This window comes from Perca fluviatilis, chromosome 11 (assembly GCF_010015445.1).
Source record: "Perca fluviatilis chromosome 11, GENO_Pfluv_1.0, whole genome shotgun sequence".
In the NCBI taxonomy this organism is placed as follows: Eukaryota; Metazoa; Chordata; class Actinopteri; order Perciformes; family Percidae; genus Perca; species Perca fluviatilis.
In genome coordinates this window covers 26,679,543-26,694,780 of record NC_053122.1, presented here as the reverse complement: position 1 = coordinate 26,694,780, position 15,238 = coordinate 26,679,543, and the positions used below count along the sequence as shown (strand labels likewise).

At 43.2% G+C, this 15,238-nt stretch overlaps 1 protein-coding gene across 2 annotated transcripts in view; it reads left to right on the top strand.

Annotated features, from left to right (window-relative positions):
* The window catches only part of LOC120568933 (neurocan core protein-like), a 41,403-nt gene that overhangs the window by 20,655 nt on the left and 5,510 nt on the right, over positions 1-15,238 (top strand). For both annotated transcript variants that reach the window (XM_039816685.1, XM_039816684.1), the window contains exons 10-15: positions 42-199; positions 293-455; positions 2,916-4,133; positions 7,662-7,775; positions 11,826-11,939; positions 14,882-14,933. In XM_039816685.1, the coding sequence (XP_039672619.1) occupies positions 42-199; positions 293-455; positions 2,916-4,133; positions 7,662-7,775; positions 11,826-11,939; positions 14,882-14,933 (1,819 nt within the window). The remainder of the gene's footprint in view (positions 1-41; positions 200-292; positions 456-2,915; positions 4,134-7,661; positions 7,776-11,825; positions 11,940-14,881; positions 14,934-15,238) is intronic.

Genomic DNA, 15,238 nt, shown 5'->3' with positions numbered 1-15,238 from the left:
ATGTGGATCTGTGCTAATAATCCAACTGATTGTGTCCATAGCCTCAGACCCCTGGTCCTCAGAGTCTTCAGGGTCATTTGTGACCCTCCAGCTAATCCCAGGACAGAGCCTCTTAGACTGGGGAGAGCCACTGGAGCCTGGCCCCGACTCAGAGAAGTTTCTCCGACCGCCGGTCCACCCTACTCCTGCTGACAAGAAGGTTGGCCTTGGTTTAAGCTCTTATTTCGAGATTTGAATACCAAAGCAGCATCACTGAACCAACTTCATTCATTGCATCCACTTGTTATTTTAGGTGATCTCAAAGATTGTCAAGTCCATTTGGAAGCCTTGGAACTACCTGGCAGGGACTGGAGATGAGGAAGGAACCCAAACACCAAGTGGACAGGCAGGGGAAGAGGAGACGGCCACGAAAACGGCCGATGAGGGGTCAAACTCACCCAGTGCAGCATCACCAAGTGAGTGGATTTATACTGCTTCTAATTCGTGAAATAATGTGTCTTATCATCTGGGGTTAACCCCATAAAAATCTTATGAGTGAATACATTTCTGAAAAGAGGATAACAGAGGAAAAACCGAGAAAAAAAAGCCTAGTCAATTTTGTAACTCTTCCAGTGTTTACGTTATACAGTACGCATAACTGTTAGCGCAGTATGTCTGGAATAGGGACACAGCCACAGGATTTGAGTTATAAAGCAACCAGAAGGCTTGATGGCAGTGTGTGTTTATGAACACGTACGGTATTCGTAACATAACGCTGTCGAGGCACTAATTGGCTCAGGTCTGTGATGTTGGGGAAACATCAGTTGGGCAACACAACAGGATGACACATTAATTACAGTACAAAGAAGCCCCAGGAATGAAGTTCATTAGAGAAGCACAGAATTAATAAGGGCTAACTGGGAGAGCATCAACTCTTTCTTCTGTAAAATCTGTCTTCAAGTCGCTCTGTAGCTCAGACTGGCTCTCCTGTTGGGCCACTAACGAGCTGGGATTGGCAACAGGTGTGGCCGCTGACGAGCTACAGCTGTGATTTAGTTTTTTTTATTTATAACTGTAACTTGTAATTGACCTGCATGGAAAATATTACAATGAGTTGAGAATTCAAAATATGGATAAAATGAAATACTAAAAGCATTTCTTAAGGCTTTATTAAAGAATATGAGAAAGTGTATCTTAGTGTCTTATGTGTACTGTAACAGCCATACCTCTGCCACACAAGCACTAAAGTCAATGCCTAAAAGATAATTAAAAAAATGTATAAGATAAGCTCTAGGTCTGTTTCAATTAAAAAGAACAAAGTCATATGATAATCAAATAGTAACACAAGCAAATGCTATTTGGTAAGCACTGATATGTATCTATTCGGCTTCATAACAAAGGTCATATGGGTGATTTCAAACTCAGCATGTCTCTTCTACACTAAACAGTTCCAACTTGCATCCAAAACTAAGCAGATCTAATGCCAAAACCACAGGCAAGAGCTAAACCAAAAGTCTCAATAGCGTCCTTTAACAATAGCTCCATGGAAGACTTATGCTATGCACATATCTATATGATGCTTACTGCTACGGAGGTATTGTAGCGGAAAAATACCTCTACATGTTATATCCGTGCAGCGAAACCATGTCTCTCTTGAGCTGGATGTCCATTATTAACACTGAGGCACAGGCGTCGTGGGTTGAAAACATCAGGTTTCCTTCAAACAGGCAGACGATGGAAAAAGAGGAAAATCCAACTCCTCAACCTGTACTCCTCTTTCCCGTGTCTCAGAGGTTCAGCAGGTTTACAGCTCTTAATGTGCTTTATGTGGATGGAAGTGGTTTCCAATTGGCAGGTTTGTTTAAACTGTGTTACAGAGTTGCTGATTCAGTTCTGAGGCTGTGATGGTCCTTCTTTTCATTCTGTTTCATTCATTCTGACCTTCACCCATGTCTTTTTTTTTGTCTTCATTTATATTTGTTGGAGTTGACAGTGCCTGTTTTAAATGAACTGTTCCATATAGTTAAAGGGGCTGTGCTGTATTCAGAACATTAATATGGCAACTATTTGTTATGTATTTCCTTTGTGTGTGTTGTAATCCAAGCTTCCTTGTTCTTTCTTTTGATGGCCGGTCGGGCCGCACGTGCATGTGAGTGCATGTGAGTGCATGTGAGTGCATTGCCACCGGTATCAGACGCCGAGGGCCGCGAAAAAGCGCCTGTATTTGACGAGTTGGGGAACGGTCTGTGAGAGCCATGTGCAGGCAATCCCAGACTACTTTTTTTTTCCCTTTCTGTATATCGAGTACAGCCCCTTTAAGCATCAAGTCCAACAGTGGCAGTTTAATTAGGCCTAGCTGTTGTCACGACTTCGGTGTTGACATGAGCGACATTTACAAGTGAGAAATGGCTCATTACAGTAACTCTGATGTGACATGAACGTGGCGTAATATTGTTTTAAAAGCTCACACACTAAGCGTTGAATATTAGACCTTTCAAACAAGCATCTTTTGCTAATTAGCAAACAATTCATCACGGATCACCTGTCTCATTGCCTTTGTCTCTGGTTATACAGTATTTATCCCTGTGACAGTACTGTTTTAACATACTGTAGAGGGAAGTGTTCAGACCTTTTCTTTAGAGGTTTTTCTTCACAGTCTCCGCAGAGGTTTGCTTGCTGAAGTTGATCGTATTGAAGTGTAGACGGTGCTGGTACAGTGATAGAAAAAAAAAAAAACAGTTGACGGACAGCTCAGACAGCTTAGAAGTGCTTGTTTTGTCTCCCTTGGAAAAAGCCAAGAGAATCCATAAGATGCTTTTTGCTTTGTTTGTCACTCTTGACTTCGTCTTTTGCACTATTCTCTCTGTCTGCAATAATTGCACCCCTGACTTCACTCGTTCTTTCCATTTTTTTTGTTTGTTTTGTGCCCTCCGCAGGTTTGTTTTCTTGGGGAAGTTCATGGTTTAGCGGTCCCTTGAGGGAAAACTCTACACCAGCGAATGAAGAACCTCCCACACGTCTGGCATCTACTTTGGCCGCCTCCAGTAACTCTACGACTACAGAGAGCACCAAGAGCTTGGAGACTTCAGAGACACTCACGTCCACCGCCTCCAGCTCTTCTTCCGGAATCACTTCATCCAGCGGAGAAATCTGGGTCCGCGTCGATTCAGATACCACGACCCAGCCGGGTGGCAAGAGGGAGGGGACGGTGACCTCCAGAGGCAGTGGCAGAGGAGGCAGAGGAAGGGGGAAGAAGAACAGAGGGGAGGACAGGAGCAGAGGAGAGGAGAAGGGGAGAGGAGAGGAGAAGGGGAGAGGAGAGGAGAAGGGGAGAGGAGAGGAGAAGGGGAAAGGAGAAGACGAGGGGAGTGGAGAAATCACCGGCGCGGAAGCAAAGGGGGAGATACAAGTTTCACGTCGACCAGCTGGAACAAGCAAACCAAGAGAGCGATCCAGAGAAAGATCTAGAGAGAGGGGTCACAGGAAGGGACAGTCCACCACTACCACGACTACCACTGTCACCGCCAGTCCTCTGGAGCTCACGGTGATGACCACAACTGGGCCGGAAAGCGCTGACTTATCTACATCGGAATCCCCGTCCACCTCACCGGCAGAAACCCCATCGCCATCAAGCTCACCAGATCCAGACCAATCCCTCCCCTCATCTCCGTCACCGTTGCCGTCTGTAACTGCGTCCCCATCTCCATCCTCTTCTCAGCCGTCCCCATCTCAATCCCCGTTTGAATCCCAATCTCCCTCCCCATCCGCGTCTCTTCCATCTTCCTCCACGCCATCACCATCTCCATCTCCATCCACATCCACTTCCTCACCTCCATCCCTCTCAACCTCTCCCTCATCACCCCGTTCCTATTTCCCATTTCAAACTGCTGGCTCAGGAGAGCCAGCTCCATCTACTCACTCAGACAACCAGGACAGCTCCACTAACCACGTGACATCACCCCGCTGGGTCCCAGTGGAGAAAGCTGTTCTGAACAGCTCTCTGGATTATCCTCCATTACTGTCGGGAACCCCAGATGTGGAGGAGCCTTCTTGGTCCCACGCTGTGGGGTCGGGGGCCTTGTTACCTGGCAACGTGGAGGAGGAGAGCAACAGAGGGGCAGTCAACATCAGTACCATAACTCTCAGCCCAACAGGTTAGCATTGTGTGCCTGTTTTCAGATGTTTCGCCAGCCTGTTGGTAGCCTTTACTTTGATAAGTGTGTCCATGTATCTGTTTATTCATTGGAATTAATTGAAGCGTTATTTTGATTTGATTGGTGAAGGAAGAATTCTGATTTGTTACAGCTTGGGTATTATTTTTGTAGTTTTGACCATCAGTTATTAGCATGTGTGAACCACACTACTTCAGTTGACTGTGAGGACTGGACTTGCAGCTGTTGATGGTCAAAATATCTCCAGATCAGCCTTTATTTGCTTTTTTACATGCCTTTTTTCATGCCTGCCCCATTAATATGTAGCTAGAGGTAGTAGCTGTTTAGCTTAGCATAGCACAAATACTGGGAACTGGGGGAAAAAGGTGGGGGAGGGGGGCTCTAAGAAGTTACCACTCCTGGCCAAGAAATAGTATGGTATATAACCCTTGTAAGGAGGAGGAGGAGGAGCTGAGAACAAGGGCTGCTCGATTATGGGGAAAAAATCATAATAACAATTATTTTGGTTAATATTGAAATCACGATTATTTAACACAATCACTCATTGACTTTTGGATACATGTTGCATTTATTGAACTAAAAAAATTGTGAAAAAACAGTGAAACAGTGAAAACACCTTAAACTGGGAAATTTCCCTTGATGCTTTTCCCGATGAACGTTTTGGATTCCCCTTCAGAACACAAGACAAAGTAGGAGAGAGAGAAATTGCGATTACAATTCGATAAATTGCACAGCCCTACTGAGGAACATGAAGTAATGTGACAAGTAGTGAAACAATCAGTAATTCTAGTTCTAAACAGTTGCCCAGCACTGTTTAGAACCTCAGTCTAAGTCTGCTCGTCTCACTGTGCCTGCATGTCTCAGGAATTACTTTGATAAGTACACTCTTATCATAACCGATAGGAATGAAGGCAGATGAAAATAAGAAACACATTGTAAATAAATAGAACTATCCTGTAAGATTGCCTTTTCATTTCCTCTCCTGACCTTGCCACCGGCATATTTATTCAAAAAAACTCAGTGTGTATTGCCTCGGCTCCACACCTTTTATTCCCACCAGAAGCAAAGCAAAGACCACATTCCCGCCACCACACACAATCTGTTGATTAAGTCTGCAGCGCGGTATATCTCAGTGAAGCTTCTGGCTGGCCACCTGGTTTACTTATTTCTCGCTTGATAATGAGAGTTCATACAGGGAACATCCTATCACCCGGCATGTGAAAGCCCCGCAGGCATCATGCTATCACACATTTCTATGGTGATTTATTTCATTCCCTTTGAAAAGCGACTCACGTCTGCGGCAGACATGGCTGAGCTGCCTGCTCGGGGTGTGAGGAGTCTGCGGATGGTAAACTGTATCGACAAGAAGCCAAGGGCAACCAGCTGGGCTTCTGGTGTACAGTATTGGGGTTGATTGATTGACTGACACCCTGGAGTCATGCAGGCAGAAGGCCATAAACACACAAACACACGGTCATATCTTTGCTCCACAAACACAAGGTGTGGATGGATGCACTCGCAGGAGATTTGACCAGAATAATGGCTTACATCTCTCTCTTTCTCTCTCTCTCTCTCCTCTCTCTCTCTCTCTCTCTCTCTCTCTCTCTCTCTCTCTCTCTCTCTCTCGTTTACACAATCTCGACTCTACTTCAGTCCCTTGGGCTTGGGTTTCACGGTGGTGGTCAGTGTTTTCTCTCCTGACTGGATCACAGAGCACTTCATCATTCAGTTCAATCAATGAGAGAGGAGAGAAAAAAAGAGAAGCCTCAGGTTAGATTCAAGGACCTACTGTAGCAAAGCACATTGTTCTCAAACGCGAACACCACACCATCTTTCTGTAACGGTTTCTTTGTTTCCACCTTCCTTCTTCTGCTCGCCTGTCCTCACAGAAATGCCAACACCGGCTGTGAGGTCTAAAGTGCTTATCCGGAAATCGTATTTCCAAAGTAAACCGTATTTCCAGGCTATAGTGATGCTTGGATTAATACTTTGAGGTATCCCAGCGTTGCTTCTGCCACGTATTATCCCCTTACTCGCCTATTTCTGTAAACCTATTAGTTGGATATTTTGCTGTTGCCAGCTTATTGTTGTTGTTTGTGCCGGTGGTGTCGGCCGCTGTGCAAAACCAGGGACAGTCCACTCTGTCAGCTCCTTCTACAGACTATTGATTTTTCTGCACCACTCGCTTTAATGAACGGCCAATCGCACAAGGTTTATCTTTCTCACACACACATGGGCAGACACACACATGCTCTGCTTGTCATAACAGTTGGTTTTTGTCAAGGCGTGCCATGACCTTGACTGATGCAGAGGGTGCAAGTGCACTTGGGCCTGCACTGATATTCATGAAATTAAATGCATGGCTGCTTTTAGCACCTGACTTCAGCAGAATTCAAACCACGAACAGAGGATTAGCACGCAAAACTTAGCATAAATCTATTTCTCATATTGAGAAATGTTGCTCCTGTGATTGAAAAGCCTCAATCTTTTCGTTTCTTTTCTTATTATTTTTTTTTAAATCCTTGGAACATTTGATTCATTAAATTTAACAAATTGAATAAAACATTTAATTTGCCCGACACAGCAGCCACTCGGCATCATGACAACTCAGAGGATGTGTGCTTGAGATGTCAGCCTCTGGGTAGTTATTGGACATGATTAGTCTCAAGGCTAATCATAGCCATGGTATTGATTGTGTGTAAACACAAACACACACGAATGCACCAACCTACGCACGCACGCACACACACACACACACACAATGTCAACCTCACACACAACCCCCTCTCGCAGTCGTCAGTGTCAGAGAGAGCTGGCAGAACAAAGACACAGGCGATCGTTTGCGGCCAGGATGAACGAGTGGTGGTTTTCAAAGACCTTAAGTTGCTATAATGAGCGGCTCAGGGGAGAAACACATGGTAGTTTGTCAATTGATATGGAAATGATTGTGGTAGGAGACCACACACACGCTCACATTTAGGGGGTGAATAGCGGAGCTGAGGCACTCAGCGGGAGGTCTGCTCGTTTCTGTTGAGGGTGGCTAATGTCTGAAGTTCTCACGCTGCCCACTACGCTCGGTGGAGTGCGCCAAGGCCTCGCTTTCCATACGGTAACCATGACAACTGTGGCTGTGAGTGGATGGCGAGGTTGAGGCTCTCTGGCTTCTGATCCCTTTGAAAAGAGACCTAGTTTGAAATGGATATGCGTGCGTTGTAACCGCTGGTTTTGGTTGAGCTGCGATGATGGAAATTTAGGGTGGCGTGTTTTCTTTTCTTTTTTTTCTGAGTCATGCCTTTATTTTGTTTTTATTCAAAATAAAAATAAAAAAAACAGCATTGGTGAGGAAAATTGTGTTTAAGCCAAGCTTTATTCCTCTGGTGAGCTTAGATACAAATGTTTTGTCCTCGCCAGAATAAATCACATTTCCAAACAGAAAAAGAATTCATCCTTTACTGTGTCACTAATTATCTCTTTTATTTTAAATAAAATCCCCCCGTCTGTCTCTTTTAGACGAGGTACAGCCCTGCGTGACAAACCCCTGCGCCGGAGGAAAGTGCCTTCCGCAGGGAACGGGCTACAGCTGCTACTGCCCACAAGGATACACTGGGGAGAACTGTGAGATTGGTGAGTGATGCTTACACACACACACACACACACACACATCCCACACAAGCACGCATTTATCTACACAGTGGCATAATTAAGTCAGGCCTGCCTTAGTACATATCGACATAAGTCGCTCCAGCGGCCTATTGGCAGGTCAAAGGTCGAGCTGTCCCTCACATTGAGGGAGGAGGTTGAATGGAGGCTGGGGTCAAAGGTTAGGATCCGACCCCTAGAGTAGGGCCATGAGATTTGTCCCTCAAGGTAAAACTATTGGTAGCTTTCACTGCCAAGGTTTTTATTTTGAACAAACAAAAAAACAATTCCTGGAAGGAAAAGAAAAATATCTACTTTCAGTCAATTGAATTTTTGAGCAGAATTGATTTATTGTCCCTGCAAAAAACAAATACCTTAAGGCTTTGGAATCAAATCAAGGCCTGTCTTAGTTGTGTCATTGGCTAAAAAGAAAAATAGCTGAATGGCAGAAATCCTAGTTTCGAATCAGCACCAAAAACAAATCAATTGTTCCTCACCCGAAGGCCTTTATGCCCAACGAACTTCATAGAAATCCATTCATATTTGATGATATGCTGCTGAGAGAAGGCGCAACTAACAGCAGAGACAACATAACCTCCTTGTGCAGATATAAAGGTGAGAGATTAGATACATTTTAACACAGAAGGTCATGGCCAACAGGCTGCAGTGTTGAACAAAACCAACTGTTACCTGCAAGACAAAGGTGGACGGACAGTATCTAGATTCAAAATCTTGTAAATATGTAAATGATAAATATGAGGCGATAGAAATTGGTCAACTGTCATTTCGCCACACTAACCTTTATACCGAGATAGCTGCTATGAAATATCTGAGGTTGTAGACCATCGCAAGCAGTGTTGGAAATCAATGAGCAGTCCGGCTTTAAATAGGATCTTTGCATTAGTGTGATGTATAGCTTGTCCAAACCTAGTCTATATCCACCACGTTCCACTTCCGGGATTGCTCCGTTGCCACCGGAATTCCGCCGGATGTCCCTCTTTTCGACCGGATGTCAGTTACCTTTCTTTGTTTTGTAATTCTAAACTCCGGTGGATTTCTGAGGACTATGGTTAACTGCTCCTCAGATCTCTGCAGGGTAAATCCAGACAGCTAGCTAGACTATCTGTCCAATCTGAGTGTTCTATTGCACGACTAAAACAACTTTTGAACGTACACATGTTCCACCAAGACAAATCCGTCCGGTGCTTAGCGCCGCCCACGACGATCGTGATTGGTTTAAAGAAATGCCAATAAACCAGATCACGTTTCTCTCCCATCCCGGAATGCTGTGTGGAGGAAGGTCTGGCAATGCGAGACTAGTCCAAACCTACCTCCAACTTTAAAACCAAACTGTGCCACTAATACAGAGACACGTGGAGTCTCGTGTTACTATGTTAAGACTGACCATGATTCAGAAAATATTGTTTGGTAGTGTCCCAATTTTTTTGTCGTGTCTTATAACCAAGGTAAAGGACACACACAATATTAATACTCGTGGCAGCATATCTGACCTGTGTCCTTATAAATTTAAGACAGTGTTAGGGAAAGGAACATTTGCCTATATGGGGGCAGTTCAGTGGAACAAATTAGATCGTCATATTAAAGTCATTTCCAGCCTGAACTTGTTTAAAAAGAGCATCTAGGTCTGGTTACTAGAGAGGGTTGCGGAATAGATTAAAGGGCAAGTTACTATTTATATTTAAGAAAAATGTTTTTATGTTATGTCATTGAGTATCTTGTCTTGTCCTGATGTGTGTTGAGGACCACAATGGAAATAAGTCTTGGACTTTATTGTGTTTTTATCCTCGATTGTATTTGATGTCCTTTTGTCATGTGTGGGGCATTCTCTTGCAATTGAATAAAATCAAATCAAATCACGTTTGTCCCTTGTCCCTACGTGCCACGGCAGACACCTGCACAGAGGTACTGGAACACTTTGACGTGGAGCTATAAATCTCTAATTTGTTCCTTAATATATGTTCAGCTCATAAGCTCATAAGGCAGTCATACCTCAAGGAAGTGATCACTTGAACTCACTATGAATTGAAGTGAACCACATCCAGTAACATACTTAGCCGTGTCTGGCCGTGAGCACCTTAAAACTTACCGAGTGCCACGTTTTGTGTGTTCAGTGTCACAGATAGAAAGACGGACAAACAGACAGACACTGGAACTGGCAGCCAGCAGCTGATGCGTGGGTATGCTGGAGGGCTTGGTTATGGATTTGCAGAGTTTGCAGATTTGTCTCTCTGAGGAGCAGCTTCCCCGCTGCATAATGGATGAGAGGGACGAGGGGATCTGACTTTTTATGTTGAACAACAAAGAGCTGGACTGATTTTATTGGGGGGAGAGGGAGTGAGTTGGTGGTGTGTGTATTGACTAACAACACATCAAGAGGTCATTCAGCATCATAATTAGCTTTGGGGCATTTCATATTCATGTGACACTTATTTAGTCTGACGCCTGAGTAACCTGTTTTTCTCTTCATTGTTCAAATGCAAAAGACTTCTTCATTACTTTGCAAGAAATCCAGCCTCTGCACATTTTGGTTAAACTTGTGTGATTTTCCGATTTCATTTTCTCTTGACGAAACATTTGAGGTTGTCTTACAAGTTTGAATCCAAGCTGAGTTGCACCCACACGGTTTGATTGATTCAATACTAAACAGTGGTACATTTTCCAATTCTACACATACTGGTTTGAAGTGATTTAAACCGATGAACCAAGCTGTCAAAGTGACATTTGAAAAAGCTCTCAGGCTAGCTATGCTCTTGAACTGCTATTTGATCTTACAGACAAACAACATTGTTTGATCGATCGCACACCTACGAGCCTGTTGGAGGGAAAATGCATTAGCATAAATGTTACTATATCTGTCCTAAAAGAAATCAACCTCAGTTGTCATTTCTATAAACAGAGAGACAGCCTCTACTGTCAGATCAAAGTTAGATCAAACCTTAAACATTTTCAAGCCAAAGCAAAAACTGAAGTGTAAGCTTAAAGAGAATGAGAAAATTGGATTTTAGAAAAGATTAAAAAAGACAATCTTACTCCCACACTAGAACCCTTCGACATTCTTTAATGGTAAACCACAATTTAGTCCAGATTAGGAATGCAACCAACGCTCAGTGTGTGTAATGAAAAAAAAAGCTAAAGATGAAAGCTGACGGTCATTCTAGTTTGATCTGTCCGACACATTTATACAATTTATAGCCACTCACCTTTTTTTTTAGTCTTTTCAGCTTTTTGCTTGGAACCAAGTAAACGTTAAGATGCGAGGAGCTACTTTGAAGTGAATTCATAAGACGCTTTCTTTTTGCTCTGATAGATTTCTGCAGTCCTGGGGTATATCTGTCATTCTGGGTCCATTCTGGGTCCCCCCCCCCCCCACACACACACACACAGTGGTGAAAGAAGATTACATGTCCTCGATTTACAGTGATAAAGTGATATTTTATTGATCCCTGTGGAGAAATGTTCCTTTTTTTCCCCACTGAGAGGTTAGAGAGCACAGTAGTATAGCAGCCCTGGAGCTGGTAGGGTATCTGTTGCTGCTCAAGGCTTCTTGTGATGAAAATGAGGGCTTGAACCCAGATCCTCTGGTCAGGTTCATCCTCTCTGCTGTCTAGTCCACCAAATGTACTGTATGTCTACACTTTAACCGCTTTAAAGGAAAAAGCAATGCAACATGTTATTTCTCCCTCGTGCAGCCTTTTTTGTAAATGGAGACAACGGACAAGAGACAAAAGAAGAGATTAGGTATACATCAAGTCAACCTTACGCTCGAAATGCATAAAGAAGGATGTAATAACACTTGAGGTGCTTACTCAGTGAGAGAATGAGGGCAAATAAGGAATGTAATAGGGATTATACTAGTCTGTATTCTCCTCACACCCCTGTTTGAAGTATGATACTGTACTCATCAACATGGACACATTTCACTGTTTATCCCAGGACTACTGACCAGCTTGTCTTGTGCCTGTATTTGAATGGCAGCAAACACCCACACACACATTTTCTTTCCCCTCCTCACAGATGTTGATGACTGCCAGTCCGAGCCATGTGAAAATGGAGGCACGTGCATCGACAAGATTGATTCATTCCTCTGCCTTTGCTTGCCCAGCTATGGAGGAGACACGTGTGAGAAAGGTGAGAGTGCGAATACTGCATCGACGAATCCAGTACATCGCTGTGTGTGCAACCACAGCGGTGAACTTGTTAAGATTCACGGTCATCTGATGCTTGCAGTAAAAGGTTTGTTGCAAACCGTGCTGGTGTAAATAATCCTGATCAGTGTGCAGCGTCTGTTACAGCTGTATGTCACAACACGGTATCACAATCTCAGCAGCTATCAGACACAGTGTATCTGTGTGCGTCACAGGGCTGCAGGGTGACAGATACTGACTTAAACTCCTGCAGACACAACAATATACACAGTGTTTCCCAAGCATCAGTTAGTATTTGCACAGTTTTCAGTCAGCATTCTACGTTTGAATTTATTGGAAGGATGGGAAGGATTGAGATGTAGCATCTCATTTTCGAGGTGGGTACATACACACATTCCAAATACACAGATACAGACAGCTTTGCACCCTATCTCACACACACACACACACACACACACACACACACACACACACACACACACACACACACACACACACACACACACACACACACAGCTGTTATACACTCACAAAGAAATTAGATACAATAATAACCCAGATAATAAATCAATTCCATCACAAAACAATTATGAATCAATTGAAGCAGGTTGCCTTCAGCACAAATAAACTTAATTCAAAAAGTTAAGTACGTACACAAATTAAAATCATAGACAGTTTCTTTAAGATAAGAAAATAAAGATGTCCTGAAGCAGCGGTGATAGTGGGTAATAGATCTCAGAGACACAGGAAGATTATTCCAGTTAGAATTGGATATATTTGAATCATGGGTGATTTTAGACGATTTTTAGGGTGGCTCAACCCCCCTAAATTTCATCTCAGCCCCCCCTTTTTTTTCAATTTTGGTGCTTCAAGTGAGAGTTTGTTAACTTGTCTGTTAGTGACATATGACACACAATTACAGGTTCAAATGGTTTGAAACAGGTTTAATATCTTGTGTGTCGCCGATGCTCTGCACCTGTAACCCAGTCAAGGAAAGGGTTAACAGAAACGTAGTTTTGGCCAACCGGAGGAGGTTGTGCCAGACTCCCGCCTTTGCCTGATCTATCTAATCTGTCAGAGGGAGAGCAGGAGTGCGGTTGCGAAGTTCAGCGTTGGTAGTCCCCAGAGAAGAAGTTGGTAATTTCAAATTGCAGATTAGAACCCAAATTGAAACGTAAGCAACTACATTTGCTGAATGTTAGAACATTGTGTCAAATTGGTCGTTATTACCGTGACTTATAAAGTGTCAGGTTTAGTTAAAAACGTTAGCTGATGTTGTTGTTCAGTAGCTAGCTCAGAGATTATCAACTAATGAAATTATTGATTTAGCAGGGGTGGAGGGGGGGGGGGGTTAACACTTTTTCAAGGCACTGTATCCCTGTCACATTCTCATTAGGGGCTGAGCCCCCCTAAAGGTCTGATCCTAGAATCGCCCCTGATTTGATTGATATGCGTCCAACTTCTTTGAGAATTTGGAGGACAAAAAAAATGGATATTGCTTATGTCTGAGTGGATAAGAAGATCTACATGGAACCAAAAAACTGTTTCAAGTAGGAAGGACAGTTGAAATAAATACATTTACAAGATGAACTGAGCCCAGTGAAATTGCCTTCTAGATTTATGCTGTCGCCAGGTAAAGCTACAGTGCGTAGTATGTGCTGCCCCCATGAGGAATTCTAAGTAATGACAACAAAACTGTCGGCGCATCCACATAATACAAGCCTTCTGTGATTGCGCATTAAAAATAGACATTTTGGAAACCACGCTTATTTGCTGTCTTATTTGCCAAAGTATAACGTGTCAATCAGTGACCTTTAGTGGTGCTGGTTCAGGGATTTTGTTACCTTTGGGCAGAGCCAGGCTAGCTGTTTCTCCCCGGTTTCCAGTCTTTATGCTAAGCCAAAGTAAAGTCAATAATTACAGTAACAGTCATAACCAAGGATGGGGAGGCAGAGAAACAAGCCAGTTAAAACAATCAGGCGGACGGCTTGGTAGCTAAATATAAACCATGCAGGCAAAGCTAGCAATGAACTGGCTGGGTGTAAAATAATTTGATGCAGGCCATCTGATATTGAAGTAGGCAAATTAGTGTGATGTAATCAAAGAAGCCTACGGCAGCAATCAACCCAAGCAACACGGGGCCGGCAGCCCGTTATACAAAAAATAAGGAGGCAACGTAGTCTCATAGATAGATAGAGAGATAGATACTTTATTGACCCCCAAGGGGAAATTCAAGGTCCCAGTAGCTTAAAGACAATACACACAACACAAAAACAAACAAATCCACATGAATAATATGGACAATAAAAGAAAAGATACTAAATAAAAAAGGGATGTATACGCATGAGACGCCTGCAGTGACAGGGCAGGTAAGGTGCTCTATGGTAAGGTGCTTTATGAGAGTGTGTGTCATGGTGGTAGTACAAATAACCCCCCATACCACACACTCATACCAACGTGCACTCACGCACTGATTCATCACCTCACTGGTTCTAGCCACCTCCAGATCTGTCCTCTGTGTGTGTGTGTGTGTGTGTGTGTGTGTGCGCGCACGCCGTGCACTAGTAGTAATGAGAACAAATGAACATCTAACCTTTGCAGTTATAAATGAATCCACGGGCTGTGGTGTTATTAATGAATACTAATAGTGCAGGGAGAGGACCACATGTGCTGTGAATTGAAAACGAGCCTGTATAATTACAGTATTTAGCCTGTCAAGATGCCACAGTCATATATTTTTGTCTTTATTTGCCAAATGGGTTGAAGCTTGGTAAAAAAAAAAGCTTCCTCTCTCCTCCCATCATACCAGACCATTTTATCTTACTTTGTGTTCCGGCACTTACAGTAACTATGCCTTCAGGTGCCCTTCAAGAAATGATTTTAGTGTCTCTCACTTCCCCTCCTCTTTTCTCTTCATCTTCACAGACGTAGAAGGTTGCGAGCACGGTTGGAGGAAGTTCCACGGCCACTGCTACAGGTAAAAAAAATGATGAAAAACTGTCTGTGCTGTTAAAATAAATATATTTACCTGAAACCACAGGTGCCTTATCTATCTATATTTTCCTTGTTTACCCTGGAGTTATCTTACTACAGCACTCTGTATGTATCAGCCCTTGGAACCGAAATGAAGAGGAGTCTCGAAAACGGGTGCAATAACGTTTATTGCTGCTCTTCCATCACCGTGAAACAAAACAAAAAATTATACAACTAAGAGCAAATAAATAAATTACAATAAAGTGCATGGGTTTATGCAAATATATTAACTGGATGCTCAAATGATAA